General features: G+C 47.0%; 2 protein-coding genes and 1 long non-coding RNA gene across 3 annotated transcripts in view; 1 reads left to right on the top strand and 2 right to left on the bottom strand.

Annotated features, from left to right (window-relative positions):
• Positions 1–6,644: 6,644 nt before the first annotated feature.
• Positions 6,645–10,470, bottom strand: LOC133018138 (inositol monophosphatase 1-like). The gene is made up of 8 exons (XM_061084454.1): positions 10,411–10,470; positions 9,895–10,028; positions 9,698–9,802; positions 7,608–7,653; positions 7,411–7,519; positions 7,215–7,323; positions 6,875–7,026; positions 6,645–6,802 (listed from the first exon to the last, which is right to left on the bottom strand). Exons 1-8 carry the CDS (start codon positions 10,468–10,470, stop codon positions 6,645–6,647), a joined length of 873 nt encoding a protein of 290 aa, XP_060940437.1.
• LOC133018712 (uncharacterized) lies at positions 8,822–9,325 on the top strand. The gene is made up of 2 exons (XR_009682820.1): positions 8,822–9,060; positions 9,202–9,325. It is a non-coding gene; the product is annotated as an uncharacterized LOC133018712 (long non-coding RNA).
• Positions 10,471–15,496: 5,026 nt separating the features above from the next.
• riok1 (RIO kinase 1 (yeast)) overlaps positions 15,497–20,900 on the bottom strand; it is a 5,692-nt gene continuing 288 nt past the window's right edge. Inside the window, exons 2-17 of the mRNA XM_061085126.1 lie at positions 20,559–20,745; positions 20,395–20,485; positions 20,227–20,296; positions 20,104–20,146; positions 19,823–19,915; positions 19,278–19,390; positions 18,397–18,477; positions 17,672–17,758; positions 17,455–17,592; positions 17,190–17,293; positions 16,997–17,103; positions 16,838–16,903; positions 16,502–16,615; positions 16,370–16,423; positions 16,119–16,265; positions 15,497–16,042 (exon numbers count right to left, since the gene is read on the bottom strand). Coding sequence (XP_060941109.1) covers positions 15,932–16,042; positions 16,119–16,265; positions 16,370–16,423; positions 16,502–16,615; positions 16,838–16,903; positions 16,997–17,103; positions 17,190–17,293; positions 17,455–17,592; positions 17,672–17,758; positions 18,397–18,477; positions 19,278–19,390; positions 19,823–19,915; positions 20,104–20,146; positions 20,227–20,296; positions 20,395–20,485; positions 20,559–20,745 — 1,606 coding nt within the window. The 3' untranslated portion in view covers positions 15,497–15,931. The remainder of the gene's footprint in view (positions 16,043–16,118; positions 16,266–16,369; positions 16,424–16,501; positions 16,616–16,837; positions 16,904–16,996; positions 17,104–17,189; positions 17,294–17,454; positions 17,593–17,671; positions 17,759–18,396; positions 18,478–19,277; positions 19,391–19,822; positions 19,916–20,103; positions 20,147–20,226; positions 20,297–20,394; positions 20,486–20,558; positions 20,746–20,900) is intronic.

Raw genomic sequence — 20,900 nt, 5'->3', positions numbered from 1 at the left:
GGCCCCCAGGCTCCCGCGCTGCTCAGCTTCCGGTCCAGGCTCATCCGGATCTGGTCCTCCAGCTGCTGGTTCAGTGTCTCCAGAGCTCGCACCTTGTCCCGGTACTCCATCAGGCAGCCGTTCAGCCCCCCCCCGGGGCCCCCCCCCCGGGCCGGGGAGCGGGGGGGGGGCAGCGGGCCGGCGCTGCTCCGCATCCCCTGAAGGAACACGGAGCTGATCCCCAGGGCCCGGCGGGAGACCCGGGTCCCGAGGCCGGGAGCTCCGGAGGCCCCCATGCACACCGGCGGGCCCAGGCCCACGAAGACTCCGCGTGACGCGGCGGCGGCACTTGAACCCGTCCGGGACCCGGAGGACCCTGAACCCGTCCGGGCCCCGGAGGACCCGGAACACGTCCGGGACCCGGAGGACCCGACCGGGCGCTCGGAGCCGGACTGACCGAGGAGAGAGGAGCGGCGGCGGGGCACAGGCATCATGAAGATCCGGTTCAAACCGCCCAGAGCCGCGCGGAGCCCGGATATATGGAGGGTCCGGGTTCTGGAAACACGGGTCCGCTTCCAGAGCCATTGTTCCACCGCTGATTGTTCCCATGAGAATCAGCTGCGTCAGCAGAGAGAGAGAAGAGTCCTGAAGGGGGGGGGGGGGAGGAGAGAGAGGGGGGGAGAGAAGAGAGAGGTGGGTGAGAGAGAGAGAAGAGTCCTGAAGGGGGGGGGAGAGGGGAGGGAGAGAAGAGAGAGGTGGGTGAGAGAGAGAAGAGAGAGGTGGGTGAGAGAGAGAAGAGTCCTGAAGGGGGGGGGAGAGAGGGGAGGGAGAGAAGAGAGAGGTGGGTGAGAGAGAGAGGGAAGAGAGAGAGGTGAGAGAGAGAAGAGAGAGGTGGGTGAGAGAGAGAAGAGAGAGGTGGGTGAGAGAGAGAGGGAAGAGAGAGAGGGGAGGGAGAGAAGAGAGAGGTGGGTGAGAGAGAGGGAAGAGAGAGGTGGGTGAGAGAGAGAGCAGAGAGAGAGAGGGAAGAGAGAGGTGGGTGAGAGAGAGGGAAGGGAGAGGTGGGTGAGAGAGAGAGAGGGAAGAGAGAGGTGAGAGAGAGAGACTAGTGAGGAGAGAGAGAGAAGAGTCCTGAAGGGGGGGGGGAGAGGGGAGGGAGAGAAGAGAGAGGTGGGTGAGAGAGAGAAGAGAGAGGTGGGTGAGAGAGAGAAGAGTCCTGAAGGGGGGGGGAGAGAGAGAGGGGGGAGAGAAGAGAGAGGTGGGTGAAAGAGAGAGGGAAGAGAGAGAAGAGAGAGGTGGGTGAGAGAGAAGAGAGAGGTGGGTGAGAGAGAAGAGAGAGGTGGGTGAGAGAGAGAGGAGAGAAGAGAGAGAGAAGAGAGAGAGAGAAGAGAAAGAGAGAAGAGAGAGAGGTGAGAGAAAGAGAGAGGTGGGTGAGAGAAAGAAGAGTCCTGAAGGGGGGGGGGAGAGAGAGAGAGGGGGGGAGAGAAGAGAGAGGTGGGTGAGAGAGAGAGAAGAGAAAGAGAGAAGAGAGAGAGAAGAGAGAGAGGTGGGTGAGAGAGAGAAGAGAGAGAGCAGAGAGAGAGAGCAGAGAGAGGTGGGTGAGAGAGAGGAGAGAGAGGTGGGTGAAAGAGAGAGGGAAGAGAGAGGTGAGAGAGAAGAGAGAGGTGGGTGAGAGAGAGAAGAGAGAGGTGGGTGAGAGAAGAGAGAGAGAAAGAGAGAGGTGGGCGAGAGAGAAGAGAAAGAGAGAAGAGAGAGAGAAGGAAGAGAGAGGTGGGTGAGAGAGAGAAGAGTCCTGAAGGGGGGGGGGAGAGAGGTGAGAGAGAGAGAGAGAAGAGAGAGGTGGGTGAGAGATGGAGGGAAGAGAGAGAGAGACTAGTGAGGAGAGAGAGAGAGAGAGGAACACGTGTCAGCAGAAACAGAAACAAAAGTGTTTCCAGCTCCGTGTGGAACACCCCCCCCCCCCCCCATGGAGAGTGGCTTCTCGTCTGGTTCAGATGTTCCACTGATGGATTGTTTTTGTTGTTGTTGTTGTTGTTGTGTCGTCATGGAGCTCAGTGTGTTACCAGGAGCAGATCAGAACTTCAACAACAGACCTTCACCTCAGGAGGAACGAGTCCACCACAGCAGCAGTGACCTCTGGAGGTCAGGGGGAGTCACTGCTTCTCTGAGGAACCGGAGCAGAAGGTTCTTCAGTCTGTCCTCATGGAACGTTCTCCTCACTCTGAGTCGTCCTCTGAGGAACCCTGGGTAGACCCTCAGAACGTCTGTGCCCCCTCTGGTCTCTCTTGGAACTGCATCTTGAAGAGTTCCTCATAGTAACTGACCTGTGGTCTGAGGAACCCTGCAGACTCCTGCAGCAGGTGTTGGACCTCAGGGAGGAGTCTTCTGTTCTGATGTTCCAGACCAAACAGGAAGTGAGAGGGAGCATCCATCTTGGCAACATGCTGGAACCGGGAGGGAACCAGAGAACCTTGAGCAGAAGAACCCAACCCAGACCGTTTGTCTTTGAGAACTTTAATATGTTCTCCGTCTCCGGTGGATTCTGCTCGATCTTGCAGATCCACTATCTCAGTCTCCAGAGGTTTCACAGACCTGGTCCTGTCCCTCGTGACCTGGTCCTGTCACTCGTGACCTGGTCCTGTACCTCGGGACCTGGTCCTGTCCCTCGTGACCTGGTCCTGTCCCTCGGGACCTGGTCCTGTCCCTCGTGACCTGGTCCTGTCCCTCGTGACCTGGTCCTGTCCCTCATGACCTGGTCCTGTCCCTCGGGACCTGGTCCTGTCCCTCGTGACCTGGTCCTGTCCCTCGTGACCTGGTCCTGTCCCTGGTGACCTGGTCCTGTCCCTGGTGACCTGGTCCTGTCCCTGGTGACCTGGTCCTGTCCCTCGTGACCTGGTCCTGTCCCTGGTGACCTGGTCCTGTCCCTCGTGACCTGGTCCTGTCCCTCGTGACCTTGAGAGTGTCCTTCGTGACCTGGTCCTGTCCCTCGGGACCTTGAGAGTGTCCCTTGTGACCTTGAGAGTGTCCCTCGTGACCTGGTCCTGTCCCTCGTGACCTGGTCCTGTCCCTCGTGACCTGGTCCTGTCCCTGGTGACCTTGTCCTGTCCCTCGTGACCTGGTCCTGTCCCTGGTGACCTGGTCCCTTCCCTCGTGACCTGGTCCTGTCCCTCGTGACCTGGTCCTGTCCCTCGGGACCTGGTCCTGTCCCTCGTGACCTGGTCCTGTCCCTCGTGACCTGGTCCTGTCCCTCGTGACCTTGTCCTGTCCCTCGTGACCTGGTCCTGTCCCTCGTGACCTGGTCCTGTCCCTCGTGACCTGGTCATGTCCCTCGTGACCTGGTCATGTCCCTCGTGGCCTGGTCCTATCCCTCGTGACCTTGAGTGTCCCTCGTGACCTGGTCCTGTCCCTCGTGACCTTGAGAGTGTCCCTCGTGACCTGGTCCTGTCCCTCGTGACCTGGTCCTGTCCCTCGTGACCTTGTCCTGTCCCTCGTGACCTTGTCCTGTCCCTCCCTTGAGGACGAGAGAGAGGTTAAACCAAACGTAGAGGATCACACAGACAGAGGAGAACAGACAGGGTTTAACCACCAGGGGGCCATTTGGACATTAGATTCCTGAGGCGGGAAACCTCCTGGTCCGTGAAGGTGGGTCGGGACCTGGTCCTGTCCCTCGTGACCTGGTCCTGTCCCTCGGGACCTGGTCCTGTCCCTCGTGACCTGGTCCTGTCCCTCCCTTGAGGACTTCCTGAGGCGGGAAACCTCCTGGTCCGTGAAGGTGGGTCGGGACCTGGTCCTGTCCCTCGTGACCTGGTCCTGTCCCTCGTGACCTGGTCCTGTCCCTGGTGACCTGGTCCTATCCCTCGTGACCTTGAGAGTGTCCCTCGTGACCTGGTCCTGTCCCTCGTGACCTGGTCCTGTCCCTCGTGACCTGGTCCTGTCCCTCGTGACCTGGTCCTGTCCCTCGGGACCTGGTCCTGTCCCTCGTGACCTGGTCCTGTCCCTCGTGACCTGGTCCTGTCCCTCGTGACCTGGTCCTGTCCCTCGGGACCTGGTCCTGTCCCTCGTGACCTGGTCCTGTCCCTCGTGACCTGGTCCTGTCCCTCGGGACCTGGTCCTGTCCCTCGTGACCTGGTCCTATCCCTCGTGACCTTGAGAGTGTCCCTCGTGACCTGGTCCTGTCCCTCGTGACCTGGTCCTGTCCCTCGTGACCTGGTCCTGTCCCTCGTGACCTGGTCCTGTCACACATGTTGAGGACGAGAGAGGTTAAACCAAACGTAGAGGATCACACAGACAGAGGAGAACAGACAGGGTTTAACCACCAGGGGGCCATTTGGACATTAGATTCCTGAGGCGGGAAACCTCCTGGTCCGTGAAGGTGGGTTGTGACCTGGTCCTGTCCCTCGTGACCTGGTCCTGTCCCTGGTGACCTGGTCCTGTCCCTCGTGACCTGGTCCTGTCCCTCGTGACCTGGTCCTGTCCCTGGTGACCTGGTCCTGTCCCTGGTGACCTGGTCCTGTCCCTCGGGACCTGGTCCTGTCCCTCGTGACCTGGTCCTGTCCCTGGTGACCTGGTCCTGTCCCTGGTGACCTGGTCCTGTACCTCGGGACCTGGTCCTGTCCCTCGTGACCTGGTCCTGTCCCTGGTGACCTGGTCCTGTCCCTGGTGACCTGGTCCTGTCCCTCGTGACCTGGTCCTGTCCCTCCCTTGAGGACTTCCTGAGGCGGGAACCCTCCTGGTCCGTGAAGGTGGGTCGTGACCTGGTCCTGTCCCTCGTGACCTGGTTCTGTCCCTCGTGACCTGGTCCTGTCCCTCCCTTGAGGACTCCCTGAGGCGGGAAACCTCCTGGTCCGTGAAGGTGGGTCGTGACCTGGTCCTGTCCCTCGGGACCTGGTCCTGTCCCTCGTGACCTGGTCCTGTCCCTGGTGACCTGGTCCTGTCCCTCCCTTGAGGACTCCCTGAGGCGGGAAACCTCCTGGTCCGTGAAGGTGGGTCGGGACCTGGTCCTGTCCCTCGTGACCTGGTCCTGTCCATCCCTTGAGGACTTCCTGAGGCGGGAAACCTCCTGGTCCGTGAAGGTGGGTCGGGACCTTCTGTGTTCCTCATGAAGACTCTGACTGAGTTGAGGAGCAGTTTGAGGTCAGGGAAGAAGTCCTCTACTGGAACCAGTCTAGTTCCCGTAGTGTTGTGTAGAAAGGTTCTGGTCCTGGTGAAGGAGGACAGACTCTTCGTCCACCTGCAGGTTCTCCTGAGCGTTCTTCAAACTTTCCTCCATCATCTTCAACACCTTCTTCATTTAATCACTGATTTGTTTTCTGCATTTCTTCTTTTGATTGACAGTTTAAAAGCGTCCTGATCCATGACCTCTGTCCCTCTGACGGCTGCGTGACCTTTCACCTGGAGCTCCTGCTGCTCGTCCTCACGGTTCCTCCTGTGAACCTTGGACGTTGCTAAAGGGAAAATTCACCTTTCACCTGAAGCCTTGTGCAGATTGGACAAAGTTGAGTTGAATTCGTGGAACTTCCTGTTTAAGGCGATGTTGCTGAGGGCTGTTGAATGAAAAATGCTGATCAGCAGGAAAGTTTCGTTCTGGAGGTTGTTTGTGGACGTGGAAGGTGATGAGATGATTCTGAAGGAGGAGGTCATTAAAGTTCAGTTCCTGCAAATAGCAAAAACCAAGCAGGAATGATACGTTACAATAAACAAGGCCAACTTCCTGTTCACTTCCAAGAGGCTGTTCTGTGAGTCTCGACATTCATTCATATTCCTCCTCAGTTTCATATATGTCTGTGAAATATGCCGCGCTGCTTCGTTGAACATGTGTAGGGGGCGCTATCGAGCTATATTGCCACAACATATGCAAAACCCATAGTGGAAGCAAATGTTTGTCATTTTCAACATGTGTGAAGAGTTTCGTGACTTTTCAAGCAAGTTTATCGATCAATTGTAAAAACTAAACATCAACATTGGGTGCGTTGCCACAGAAACAGCTTTCATCAAAAACACAGGATTCACAATCTATCATCGACCTCTTCTGACCAAAGCACTGGATGTGGTCAACCCGACAATTTCATCATCAAGGTGTTTAGATCGCACCGTCCAATCGGATCTGTTCCTCCTCTCGGAGGAGGAGTTATGTGCGTGTGTATAACCCAAAATTACCACTTTTCCAAAATGACCGACTTCCTGTTGGGTTTGGAATGTGGGTCCTCTGACTTATGTCTGCGTGTGAAACATATGATCAACCTTCTGCATGACCTGTAGGGGTCGCTATCCAGTTAACAGGACACACCCCTGCATGAAAACCATGTGACTTACATTTCTTCTACATCAGACATTTGTGCAAAGTTACAAATGTTTAGGTCAAATAATATGATTCATTGACTCGATTAAAGAAATGCATTTCAATAGGGTCCTCACGGCTAATGACAATAACAATAATATAATAACAATAATAACAGTCTGGAGTAAATTCAGGAATATTGATGTCATGCTAATGAAGTTATGCTAAGCTAAATGACTAATTCATGTTTATTAGGTTTTTGTAATCAGATTACTTCTCATAGATAACGTCAACTGAGACGTCTTCCAACGATATGAACAGACAGAAGAGACACGATTGGTCAGTTTCAGGTTTTATTGGACAAGCTTGTGTTTCCTGTGCGTCCGTCTCTCTAGTCCCCGGTCACGCCTGTGGCGCCGCACACACACCTGCGGCCGTCGTCATCGTCACGACGACAAGGAAACGCCTGGATCACCTGAGCGATGCCACGCGCCACCGCTGAGGAGCTGGCGGCGATGACTCTCCTGGACATCATGTCAAACGCTGAGCCTGAGGACACAAGTGGACCAATTAGAGGAAGTCACGCCCCCCAAGGTGTCGCATCACATTTCAGATACGCACCATCCGTATCCGTGACAACACCACCAGCCTCCTGGACGATGATGGCGGAAGCAGCGATGTCCCAGCAGTGCATCCCGATGTGATAGTAGGCGTCAGCTCCGCCTGTGGCCACCTGACACATGTCGACCGCCGCCGTCCCCAGCGCACGCACGCTGGAACCACACAGACAGACAGGATGTTAAAGAAAAGACACGGCCTGTTATAGTTTAATCTTAAAGAGCACACACACTAAAACAACTAACGACACATGAACACAACAATAACACAAATGAGCTGCAGGTCGTTGCAACGTGACGGAGTATCGGTGGTACAGAAGAATGTGGGCGGAGTCAGGTCTCACCCGTGGACAGGAAGTCTCATTAGTCTGAAGATGTTGGAGGTCATGGTGGACAGAGCGAGGTCGTCCCGCTCCGCCCCGATCTCCGTCACCACCACGCACCTGCTGAGGTCTGATCACACAGGACAGAGGAGTTACAACAAAATTAAAATGGCGACATTTCCACTTGATCACTGTGATGTCATCAGTGTGATGTCACCTTCCTGTCCGGAGGCGTGTAGCGGTTCTCCGTTCAGAAAGGCTCCTCCTCCTCTCTGAGCGTGGAACAGCTTGTCCTCCACACAGCTGTACACAATCCCAAACTCCGTCTGATCGTGACGACAACAACAACAACGATTAGATATCAGTTGACTTCCTGTCTAAGCCCTCTGACCTCTGACCCCCGAGTGACTCTACCTGCTTGTTGACGGCGAAGGCGATGGAAACGGCCACAAATGGAAACCTGTTGAGAAAAAAATAAAATCATGAGGGCTGTTAAAGTAGCTGAGCTCATCCTGGTTTGAGTGAGAGAGTCCAGCTCGGCTGTTCCACTCACACAACTCAGGGGGGAGGAGGAGGGAGTGAAGCCACAGCAGAGAAGAGCAGACTCGTAGCACTGACCTCACACAGCTCAATGTCAGGATCAGAAGCTGCAGAAGTTATTACAAACTCACACGTGCCGTTAATCTTCCTCCACAGCCGACATGTTGTCATTCAGTGAATGAAGAGTCAGAGAACTGGAGTCAGACTGTGGACGTGAATCTGTTTGATATCAGATCTGTTTGAATCACTACACAACGTTTACTGTGAATGAGCATGATGACGTCTGTCCAGGTCTGGACTTGTTGAGCTCCACAGGTTTGAGTCTGTGAGGATCCTCACTAACACTCGTCCTTTATCTCTCAGTGAGACTCTGCCGTCCTGCAGACTCACTACATGCTGAAGTGATTCAGGATTTAAGATCTTTGTGTAGCAAGATGGATCCAGTTTGATCTGCAGCTACACAACCACAGGAAGCAGGGGCCGGTTTTTCAAAAGTAATCTGATCGGATTACGGCTGTCGGATTGGATCAAATCTTGAAAATGGGTATTTCAAAAGAAAAAAAGGATTCAGAAATTGGATTGGATCACGTAATCTAATCTTGTTGTTGATCCGGATCAAACCTTGAGTTTGGGTTTTTCAAAACTTTGTGGTAGGATTGGGATCATTGTGATCCCAAAAATCAGGATTAAACTGATCCCAGCAGGAGGGTGGATTCATGGAGGATCTCAGTAATAAAACTAGGTAACTAAAATTGGTTAGTTAAATAATACAACATTTATATCATGCATTTTACAGTATTTATATTTATTAATCAATTTCACTTGAATTGTTCAACAGGAAGTACATAATGTAGGTAGGCTATGTAGGGCAACAAAAGACCACGCTGAAGCCAAGAACAGCCAAACAGGCACCAACCCATATAAGAGGGTGAATACACAGACATAGTCCTTGATATTATTGGAGGTGAAAAGTCGGAAGCTCTGCATGGGATCCAAGATGTTGCAGAGGATGGTGAGCCTGTGATGACAGCAGAAAGTGAGCCTTCTTCAGAAACATTTATTCTTAATCTCAGGCCTGTAATCGAGGGAGAAGGTCAATCACAGGTGGAGCCAGAAGGCCTAGTTCCCACAGGACCCCCAGAGAGAGGCTCAAAGCACCCAAAGAAAGATGACGCCTATAAGGTACTTCTGCAAAAAGAGACAGAAAGGGCAGAAGTACAGATCCATCTAGCAGAGGAACAGCTTATTCTTGCCCGACGAAGCAGATGATGATGATGAAGAAGAAGGAGAACTCATAAGAAGAACTACTCATAACAAGAACTAAGAAGTAATTTATTTTGTTAAGTATTGGACATTTAAGCCTTTTTTTTATCCAGTTCAATTCAATAAATCTTTGTTTGAAACCTGTTCGAAACATCCATAATGTATTTGTGTGTAAAGTATGTATTTATTTATTTATTTGTTGTAGGTCTCAGATGAGTGGACTGCCTGTTTCCAAGAAATGGACAATGGAGGGGGATGTTTATATTGTTTGTTTGCTGTTCCGTTCAGTCCTATTTTCTGTTCAAATAAAGCATATTGGAGTGACCCCACACTATTCGACCTGTTGTTCTTTACATAGCTACATTGTGATAGTCCCATTTAGACCACAGGTAAACCAGATTTGGTAATCCTGAAAAGTTTGAATCCGGATCAGAGTAATCCAATCCCACATTGCTTTGAAAAACCAGTATAAAAATAAAATGGGTTACGTGATCCTGGATAGCAGAAAAAGAGATTTCCAAATCTGGATCAGTTTGATCCAGATTAGAACTTTTGAAAAACCGGCCCCTGGAGTTCACACCAAGTCAATCAGGTTCTACACACGAGTAACTACGGTTCTCAGAGTAGTAACTGTGTGTGTGTGTGTGTGTGTGTGTGTGTGTGTGTGTGTGTGTGTGTGTGTGTGTGTGTGTGTGTGTCACCTGTGGACAAAGTTGACGGTTCCGTCGATGGGGTCAATGATCCAGGTGGGGGCGTCACTGAGCTCCACACGTTCACCTGCAGCTACAGACTCCTCCCCAATGAACCTGAGGGTCATAGGTCAAAGGTCAGGTTCTTTCCAATCAGAATTAATTTGAGGACCCGAGAGAACAGAGAGAACAGAGAGAACAGACAGAACCTGTGCAGTGGATATCGGTTCTTGATGGCATCGATCAGGAGCTTCTCCACTCGTTCATCAGTTTCCGTCACCAGATCAGCTGGAGAACTTTTCAGTTTCACTTCCTTCTGCTGCTGAATCGCAGACAAGACGACCTGAGAGCAACAATTCATCATGAAGGCTCTTTGTCTAATAAGTTTAATTAAGTTCAATTAAATTTGATAAAGTTTTGATGAGGTTTATCAACATCAGGACAGAAAGTTCACACGTCTCTTGTTTGCACTAACATGTAGAACTTTGTATTTTGTCTTTTTGAAGCTAAAGTAATTACGTGATTCTTGTTGTTCTGGGTTTGTATTATTGTGAGTCGCTTTGAATAAAGGCGTCAGCTAAATTAGATGTAATGTAATGCAATGTAATTAAGTTTAATTAAGTTTGAAAAGTGTCTCAGTGACATCATCATGGACACCTGCTCTGATTGGTCGTGTGGACCTTTGGAGCCAGTGCTGTGTTCTGATTGGCTGCTGCCTCTCTTACCTCACTAGCCTGTTTGGCCACAGTCAAGCCGAAGTTCAAACAGTCGCTCCAGTCGGCCATGATGACGGACAGATCGAAATGTGACAGAGTGAGACCTCCTGTCAGACAGAGAAGCAGAGCACCATCATGAGAAAGAGAAAATCATGACGTGAAAACAAAGACGGGAAGAGAAACAAAAGATGGATGACGACAATGAAACAATAGAACCAGTTGGAACAATAGAAACAATAGAACCAGTAGAACAATAAAAACAATAGAAACAATAGAAACAATAGAACCAGTAGAAACAATAGAAACAATAGAAACAATAGACACTATAGAACCAGTAGAACCAGTTGAAACAATAGAAACAATAGAAACAATAGAACCAGTAGAACAATAAAAACAATAGAAACAATAGCACCAGTAGAACCAGTTGAAACAATAGAAACAATAGAAACAATAGAAACAATAGAACCAGTTGAAACAATAGAAACAATAGAACCAGTAGAACAATAAAAACAATAGAAACAATAGAACCAGTTGAAACAATAGAAACAATAGAAACAATAGAACCAGTAGAACAATAAAAACAATAGAAACAATAGAAACAACAGAACCAGTCGTACCAGTAGAACCAGTTGAAACAATAGAAACAATAGAAACAATAGAAACTATAGAAACTATAGAACCAGTCGTACCAGTAGAACCAGTTGAAACAATAGAAACAATAGAAACTATAGAACCAGTAGAACCAGTTGAAACTATAGAACCAGTAGAACCAGTAGAACCAGTAGAACCAGTTGAAACAATAGAAACAATAGAAACTATAGAACCAGTAGAACCAGTTGAAACTATAGAACCAGTAGAACCAGTAGAACCAGTAGAACCAGTTGAAACAATAGAAACAATAGAAACTATAGAACCAGTAGAACCAGTTGAAACTATAGAACCAGTCGTACCAGTAGAACCAGTTGAAACAATAGAAACAATAGAAACAATAGAAACTATAGAACCAGTAGAACCAGTAGAACCAATAGAAACAATAGAAACAATAGAAACTATAGAAACAATAGAAACAATAGAAACAATAGAAACTATAGAAACAATAGAAACAATAGAAACTATAGAACCAGTCGTACCAGTAGAACCAGTAGAACCAATAGAAACAATAGAAACAATAGAAACTATAGAAACAATAGAACCAATAGAAACAATAGAAACAATAGAAACTATAGAACCAGTCGTACCAGTAGAACCAGTAGAAACATTAGAAACAATAGAAACAATAGAAACAATAGAAACAATAGAACCAATAGAAACAATAGAAACAATAGAAACTATAGAACCAGTCGTACCAGTAGAACCAGTAGAAACATTAGAAACAATAGAAACTATAGAAACAATAGAAACAATAGAAACAATAGAAACAATAGAAACTATAGAAACAATAGAAACAATAGAAACTATAGAACCAGTAGAACCAATAGAAACAATAGAACCAGTCGTACCAGTAGAACCAGTAGAAACATTAGAACCAATAGAAACAATAGAAACTATAGAAACAATAGAAACAATAGAAACAATAGAAACAATAGAAACTATAGAAACAATAGAAACAATAGAAACTATAGAACCAGTAGAACCAATAGAAACAATAGAACCAGTCGTACCAGTAGAACCAGTAGAAACATTAGAACCAATAGAAACAATAGAAACTATAGAAACAATAGAAACAATAGAAACAATAGAAACAATAGAAACTATAGAAACAATAGAAACAATAGAAACTATAGAACCAGTCGTACCAGTAGAACCAGTAGAACCAGTAGAACCAATAGAAACCTGCTGAGTGAAGACTCTAATGGACAGAAGGTTTGTCGTCTGAACTTCTCTTTATAGAACAAACAGCCAATCAGAGCTCTTGTCCCGCCTGCTGCCACAAATCCAACCAATAGAAACGATGCCTGTATCAGAAGGCCCCTCCCCCTCACATCGTCCTCTCTCCTCATCTATTGTTGCTGAGGGCGGGGCTAGCTCACCTGCAGTGTGTGTGTGTGTGTGTGTGTGTGTCTAATACAACTTTGTGAGTGTGTGTGTGTCTATTACATCTTTGTGTGTGTGTGTGTGTGTGTGTATAATACAACTTTGTGAGTGTGTGTGTGTGTCTATTACATCTTTGTGTGTGTGTGTGTGTGTGTGTGTGTGTCTAATACAACTTTGTGAGTGTGTGCGTGTGTCTATTACATCTTTGTGTGTGTGTGTGTTTGTCTAATACAACTTTGTGTGTGTGTGTGTCTATTACATCTTTGTGCGTGTGTGTGTTTGTCTATTACAACTTTGTGTGTGTGTGTGTGTGTGTCTAATACAACTGTGTGTGTGTGTGTATAATACAACTTTGTGTGTGTGTGTCTATTACAACTTTGTGTGTGTGTGTGTGTGTTTGTCTATTACAACTTTTTGTGTGTGGGTGTGTGTGTGTCGAATACATTTTTTCGTGCATGTGTGTGTCTAATACAACTTTGTGTGTGCGTGTGTGTCTATTACATCTTTGTGTGTGTGTGTGTGTGTGTGTCTATTACAACTTTGTGTGTGTGTGTGTCTATTTCATCTTTGTGTGTGTGTGTGTGTCTAATACAACTGTGTGTGTGTGTGTGTATAATACAACTTTGTGTGTGTGTGTCTATTACAACTTTGTGAGTGTGTGTGTGTCTATTACATCTTTGTGTGTGTGTGTGTGTCTAATACAACTTTGTGAGTTTGTGTGTGTCTATTACATCTTTGTGTGTGTGTGTGTGTTTGTCTATTACAACTTTGTGTGTGTGTGTGTGTCTATTTCATCTTTGTGTGTGTGTGTGTGTGTGTGTGTCTAATACAACTGTGTGTGTGTGTGTGTGTATAATACAACTTTGTGTGTGTGTGTCTATTACAACTTTGTGAGTGTGTGTGTGTCTATTACATCTTTGTGTGTGTGTGTGTTTGTCTAATACAACTTTGTGTGCGTGTGTGTGTCTATTACATCTTTGTGTGTGTGTGTGTGTTTGTCTATTACAACTTTGTGTGTGTGTGTGTCTATTACATCTTTGTGTGTGTGTGTGTGTGTGTCTAATACAACTGTGTGTTTGTGTGTGTGTATAATACAACTTTGTGTGTGTGTGTCTATTACATATTTGTGTGTGTGTGTGTTTGTCTAATACAACTTTGTGTGTGTGTGTGTGTGTCTATTACATCTTTGTGTGTGTGTGTGTGTGTTTGTCTATTACAACTTTGTGTGTGTGTGTGTGTGTGTCTATTACATCTTTGTGTGTGTGTGTATGTGTGTCTAATACAACTGTGTGTGTGTGTATAATACAACTTTGTGTGTGTGTCTATTACAACTTTGTGTGTGTGTGTGTGTTTGTCTATTACAACTTTGTGTGTGTGGGTGTGTGTGTGTCGAATACATCTTTTCGTGCATGTGTGTGTCTAATACAACTTTGTATGTGTGTGTGTGTCTATTACATCTTTGTGTGTGTGTGTGTGTGTGTGTGTCTATTACAACTTTGTGTGTGTGTGTGTCTATTAAATCTTTGTGTGTGTGTGTGTGTGTGTCTAATACAACTGTGTGTGTGTATAATACAACTTTGTATGTGTGTGTCTATTACAACTTTGTGTGTGTGGGTGTGTGTGTGTCGAATACATATTTTCGTGCATGTGTGTGTCTTATACAACTTTGTGTGTGTGTGTGTGTCTACTAATACAACTTTGTGTGTGTGTATAACACCAAATCATAATATACATTATCTCAAGGCTCTTTACATAGAAGGTCAAGATCTTAAAAGTTATAGAGTATCTAGAACCAGTGTGTGTGTGTGTGTGTCAGTATCAGAACAGTCTGTGTGTGTGTGTGTGTGTCAGTACAAGACATTTGTGTTGTCCTCACTTTGAATGGACTGAGAGTTAAGACTTGGTTCTAGGTCAGATTTAGGTTTGGGTAACAGTTACACTAACACAAAAAGATAAATCTAAACAAAACAGTTTGAACTGTGGGATGAGATCAGAATCTTCTCGGAGGAAGAAAGTAACAAACTATCAAGTTTAACAACAACTTGCTTCTGAAACTTTACCTCACTGACAAACTGAAACTAAACAAACCAAATCTGCAGATTCAGCTGATAAATCACCTTATTCTCACCAGAGGTCAGAGGTCAACAAGCTGCAGTGGGTGTGACCGCTCAGCTCTCACATCCAACACGTCTCAGACGTAGTTCACAGGTTAATAAGAAACAACAGTTCATTGATCTCATCTCTGATTCGTCAGTTTGATTCCTAGGAGCTGGTACTGGCCACACCCCTTCCTACCTGTGTGAGACGGGACTTCCTGTCAAGACAAACTACACCTGAACGCTGCTGTCACCCCCCCGACGTCTCATGTCCCCAATGCACCGGACACTTGTCCAATCGGTTTGGACTCAACTCGGCAAAATGTTTTTAATCATAGGTCTCTGTGTTTCCTGCTTGTTTAACTATTTATTGACTCATTTTAAAATTGACCAAATGATTTGTTTTTCGATTGCTCTGCCCTGGACAAAGATATTTCACTTTGCAGTTTTAGTGTTTGGTTTGAAAATGACAAAATAAATTCTAGTAAAACTTTAGTTCAAGTCAAAGCTCTGATTGGCCGTCAGAGAAATGCACTCTGACGACACACACACACTTCTGATACTGAAACACAAACACACACACACTTCTGATACTGAAACACAAACACACACACACTTCTGATACTGAAACACAAACACACACACACTTCTGATACTGAAACACAAACACACACACACTTCTGATACTGAAACACAAACACACACACACTTCTGATACTGAAACACAGACAAACACACACTTCTGATACTGAAACACAAACACACACACACTTCTGATACTGAAACACAGACAAACACACACTTCTGATACTGACACACATACAAACACACACTTCTGATACCGAAACACAAACACACACACACGCACCAATGAACAGTTAAGATTGTGGGATATCGTGTCATCTCCATGGTAACGAGGTCGACACGACATTGATAAAAGAGAAACGACATCATGTGACAAAGAGTTTCTGATAAAAAGTCAGAATCACAAGAACAAAACGTTTTATTTCATGTTTACGTTGCAGATTCTTTCTATGACCTTTGACCCAGAGTCAGTCAGATTTGTGAACACAGCTTCTGTGGCTCCACCCCCACACTGGACACGCCTTCCTAACGTAACGTGGTTCGTAGAGTCACGATGTCGTTATGACGACATCAGCAGCAGAAGAAAAATCTGATTCAAAGTTATGGATGTTTAATCAGTTGTGTGTGATGGCGACCGACTGAGGAGCAGGTTCACACCTGCTGCAGGTGGTGATGTCATCAGCTCGTGGTTAAACCAATCAGAGCCGCAGCTTCTTCCAGAGCGTTCGGCTGAGGAAGTGGGCGTCGAGCTGAGAGAGAGTCGAGCTGTGATTGGCGTGTGTGTTGGGAGAGTTGTCGTGTTGACACACAGGAATTCATCTGCTATGCTTCATCTTGGTGACCTTCTCCTTCCTCTTCTTCACGTGTTTAGGGACCTTGTTTTTTCTTTTTTCTCTCTGAGCTTCTTTCACCGTCTTCTTCTTCTCCTGAAACAAGATCCCTGTTAGTTTTCATTTCAAAGACTCAAAGACTCAAAGACTCAAAAGTACAAGAGTCAAAAACCTTTTTGTCCATCGGAGTTTCCTCCTTCTTCTCCTGGCCAGCTGTCTCCTCCTCCTCCTCCTCCTCCGCCTTCTCCTCCTCCTCATCAGAAGAAGAAGAGGAGGATGATGATGATGATGAATGCTTGTCCTCCAGGAGAGCAGGAACCTGAGGAGACGTAAAACAGTCAGGCTAAGCTAGGCTAAGCTAAGCTAGGCTAGGCTAAGCTAGGCTAGGCTAGGCTAGGCTAGCACTGGTGTGAGGGGACGTACCGTCTGAACTCCTGACAGATCCTTCTTCAGTCCAGTGAGCGTCTGATACAAGATCTGAAGAAAAAAAGATCTTCATCACCACCATCGTATTCATCAGCATCATCATCATGAAGTGACAGAACGCTGACTCACGTTGTGGTGATGGCTGACCCCCGACTCGTCCTCCGTCGCCCTCATCAGCTCCACGTCTCGCTCGTAGTGACTCACGTCCGTCAGCGTGCGCGGGATGAACGTGTTCTTAAACACCTGAGAGGGAAGAGGGGTCAAAGGTCACAGACAGGTGGTTATTAATGTAACCACCTGTGGGGGGGGGGGGCGAAGAAGACCACCGCCGCATTTCAACGACGACTGACTTTACTCGGTAATATATGGGAGGAGCTTATTATGAAACTGAGTTTGACACATGAGATCAGAGCGGCCGCCACAGTGGAGCTGATGAATGAAAACCGTTATGAAACATCACGTGACCTCCTCGTTGACTCGGTCCTGATCCGAGCGCTGGTCGCACGTCCGCTCGGACGCGATCACCATCGCCTGGAGACACACACACACGTCAACAAACCATCAGATTCCCTCTGGACAAGGTGTCTGTGGATCAAGACGTTTCTGTGCAGGAGGAGTTCCGACCTTCTCCAGGTACTGGTCCATGTTGTGCCAGGTGATGGACAGGTCGGTGATGAAGTCGAACAGCTCTCTGACCGTCATCACCGCCACGCCGCGCCTCCCAAAGAACTCTGGGAAACACAAGTCACGCACAGTCAGTTTCCTGAAGAGCCACGGGAATCCTCTCATCTCTTCAAGTGAAGACGGCGAGCGTCACCGTTCACGTTGCTGCAGTCCTTCCTGAGGAACTCCAGAGCGTGAGGATGATCGTGTTCCACCGACTGCGACACGTCGATGATGTAAGCGTCTCCGTCGTGGTACCTGCGCTCAGGCGACAAGACACAAACCATCTGGAGTTTGACAAGTTCTATTAAAGGAGCAGGACCACATTAGGATCTTAATTCTAGAGAAATTTCACAGGAAGTTTTATTTTGAAGAGCTGTGTGTGGTGCGTGTGTCCTCTGGTGGGCGTGGTCTCTTACAGCATGTTGAACTCGCTGAGGTCGGCGTGGACGAGTCGAGCTTCTTGGAACATCTTCCTCATGTTCTGTAGAACCTGCAGGTAGAGCTCACGAGCCTTCGACTCCGAGAACGAAGCGTTCTTCAGCAGAGGAGCCGGCCTGATCAACACAGGATCCAACATGACATCACTCACATTAATCTGTTCGGCCAATAACTCAAGAACCGACGGGTTCTTACGTGTCGTCTGTTCCAATGAAGCTCATCAGCAGAACGTGACTCCTGAGCAGCAGAGGTTCTGGACTCGGGATTCCTGCCGTCTGCAGCCTGCAACACACACACTGGTCAGTTCTACTGGGTTCTATTACACCAGGTTCTACTGGGTTCTATTACACCAGGTTCTGCTGGGTTCTATTAAATCAGGTTCTACTGGGTTCTATTACACCAGGTTCTACTGGGTTCTATTACACCAGGTTCTGCTGGGTTCTATTACACCAGGTTCTACTGGGTTTTATTACACCAGGTTCTACTGGGTTCTATTACACCAGGTTCTACTGGGTTTTATTACACCAGGTTCTGCTGGGTTCTATTACACCAGGTTCTACTGGGTTTTATTACACCAGGTTCTGCTGGGTTCTATTACACCAGGTTCTGCTGGGTTCTATTAAATCAGGTTCTACTACACCAGGTTCTACTGGGTTATATTACACCAGGTTCTACTGGGTTCTATTACACCAGGTTCTACTGGGTTTTATTACACCAGGTTCTGCTGGGTTCTATTACACCAGGTTCTACTGGGTTTTATTACACCAGGTTCTACTGGGTTCTATTACACCAGGTTCTACTGGGTTCTATTACACCAGGTTCTACTGGCCTCTTAACGCTGACATTTGGTTTGGCTGGGTTCTAAATGACACTGTTCCTGTGTGTTAATGTGGTTTCTACTGTGTTCTACAGGTTCTGACCTGATGAGGTTCCTCATCTCCTTCTCCGCCCAGGTCCTCACCATCTTCCTGGGGTTCCCTTTGCAGTAACCGTGACGGAACCTGGAAGCAACAGAAGAGTTTAGAACCCTGTTACTGTACACAGGGCGCGGTGATATGGCCTAAAACTAAAATTGTGATATTTTTAGGCTAGATATATCTTTATATATTTACACGCATATTCCACCTACCTCATTTATATGAAGCATCCTGTGACAATTTTTCTATATTTATTCCAGCATCTCTACTCTACTCTACAATATACTTTATTATCCCTGTGTATTCTGCACCATTGGACTATTTCTCCATTTCATTGTCATGTTGTTGTGTTTTATGTCCATATATACATACATTTGCATATATATTTATATTCATACTTGTACATAGTAGTTTTTTGTTGTTAATTTTCTATTTCTATACGTTGAGAGCAACGGAAAAACTCCTTGTGTGTCTACACATACGTGGCCAATAAAGCTAATCCTGTCCACAGGAAGTGGCTAAGCTAGCAGAGGTTAGCAACTCTGGGCTCTTCCCTTCTCTCTCTCTCATGTTCTATGTGTCTCTTCCATCCTGATACTGAAGGTTCACTCCACAAGCCGCGACACATCGAGTATATTCCATATATCACCAACCACTAACTGAACACAAACAAGTGTGTAGTTGATGTGTGGACTTTTTTTTCCTGTGTTTAATACGTCTCATAAACTCTCGAGCGAATCAAACAAACTAAATAAAATAAATAAGTTTCCAATAGTACATTTTAAATGTTTATCTTACTCTTTAAATGTAGAAATAACTTGTCTTAGTTTGTGTTGTGATGCTTGTGTTTACATTTACACAAACAGTCGCACAGACCGACTCACCGAAACTCTCCACTGACGTATTTGTCTCGGTCTTTGAACAGCAGGATGGACGTCTTGTAGATCTTGATGGCGCGGCGTTCTCCGGCCGATGTGCTGGCGTGATAAACGTTCGCCTGAAATCACATCACCTGTTTGTGACTTCCTGTTCCTGACATTTAACTGATCACCTCACGAGCGACTGGTTGAAAGAACACAGTCATCACAATGAGGGCTAACATGTGGAAGCTAAGCTAACCAGGTTAAATGTCTGTGGCTAACCTGGGTTACCACTAACTCCACCCAAATGAAATTCAATGAACTGAGAACGAATGTGAAGTTATGTCACATGACAGGTTTACAGGTGAGAATAATCCATCGTCCAATCACATTGCAGCTGTGATCCACCTGATCAGGAAACATTCAGATCATGTGTTGAAGCTGAAATCTGATCAATATATAATCAATAATATTGAGGACACATTAAAAGTATTCATAAACGGGACATTTGAAATGTGGAGATATGTTTTTTCATGGTGAGATCTGTGACTTGATGAGTGACCTCTGACCTCCTTCCCGGTGCTGATGCAGCCGCTGATTTCACAGATCGCTCCACGACTCAGCATCTTAAACAGAATCATCCGAGTCCGAGGATCTAAAACCTGCAGGAGAAGAAGAAGAGACCATCAATAAACATGGATTATCTGCTGGTTATTGATCCTTCAGGTCAGGAGGTTTCCTTCATTCATCCTGATGTCATCATGGTTTGAAGTGGATTTCAAACTAAAACAAATGAAACTATCTTTACATTCCCTAAGGCCTTTTCTAAATAAAAGCGTGTGCAGCTCACCTGTTCGACTGTGGCTCGATCTGATTTGTCCTTCACTCTGTACCTGTAGAGAGTAGCCAATCAGATGGTGAGTCAAAGTCACATGACCTGATGAAATCAACATTCAGATAAAAGCGTACGTACGTGTTAGCGTCTTTCTGTTTCTGCATCATCGTCACTTTATTGATCACAGAGTCTGCGTAGTTCAGTTTGTCTGAAACAAAGTGATCAGAACAAACTCATGATCAATATTTATTGATTTTCAGCAACAAACTCTGATCAGTTCAGGTCTGAGCAGGAGAATCAAATCACCCAGGTTGATCTTGTGCTCGTATTTCCTCAGAGCTTTGTCTGAAGGCGTCGACGACGGCAGATTCTTATTGGACGGATTCTGTCTGTTGGACTGAAGACAAACAAAGAGTCAGAACCAGCAGCTGACCCGTCACCAATCAGCATCACTGGTCAGGTGATCAGACCTGACAGTTGAGGGACATCCTGTTGTATCTCTTGGTCAGATTTCCTCCTGAATGCCATGCCCACTCTTCATCTTCATCTTCATCATCATAGTCCTCCTCCTCCTCCTCCTCCTCCTCCTGTTGATGTGGCGGCTGCAGAGTGACATCACTGACCTCAGTCCGGACAGCAGACGCCTTGGATTGGTCGCTACAAACCAGCGGGAACAAAAAACAATGTGGTTGCCAGGTGATTGAGCAGTCTTGACCTCTGACCTTAGACCCGGTCAACATATCCAGGATATCTTCCAGTGATCCAGCTGAACTTAGGTCACATGGAGCCGTGTTACCATGGTGATCTACTCA

Source organism: Limanda limanda, chromosome 13 (assembly GCF_963576545.1).
Source record: "Limanda limanda chromosome 13, fLimLim1.1, whole genome shotgun sequence".
Classification (NCBI taxonomy): domain Eukaryota; kingdom Metazoa; phylum Chordata; class Actinopteri; order Pleuronectiformes; family Pleuronectidae; genus Limanda; species Limanda limanda.
This window is presented reverse-complemented; position numbering and strand designations above follow the sequence as displayed.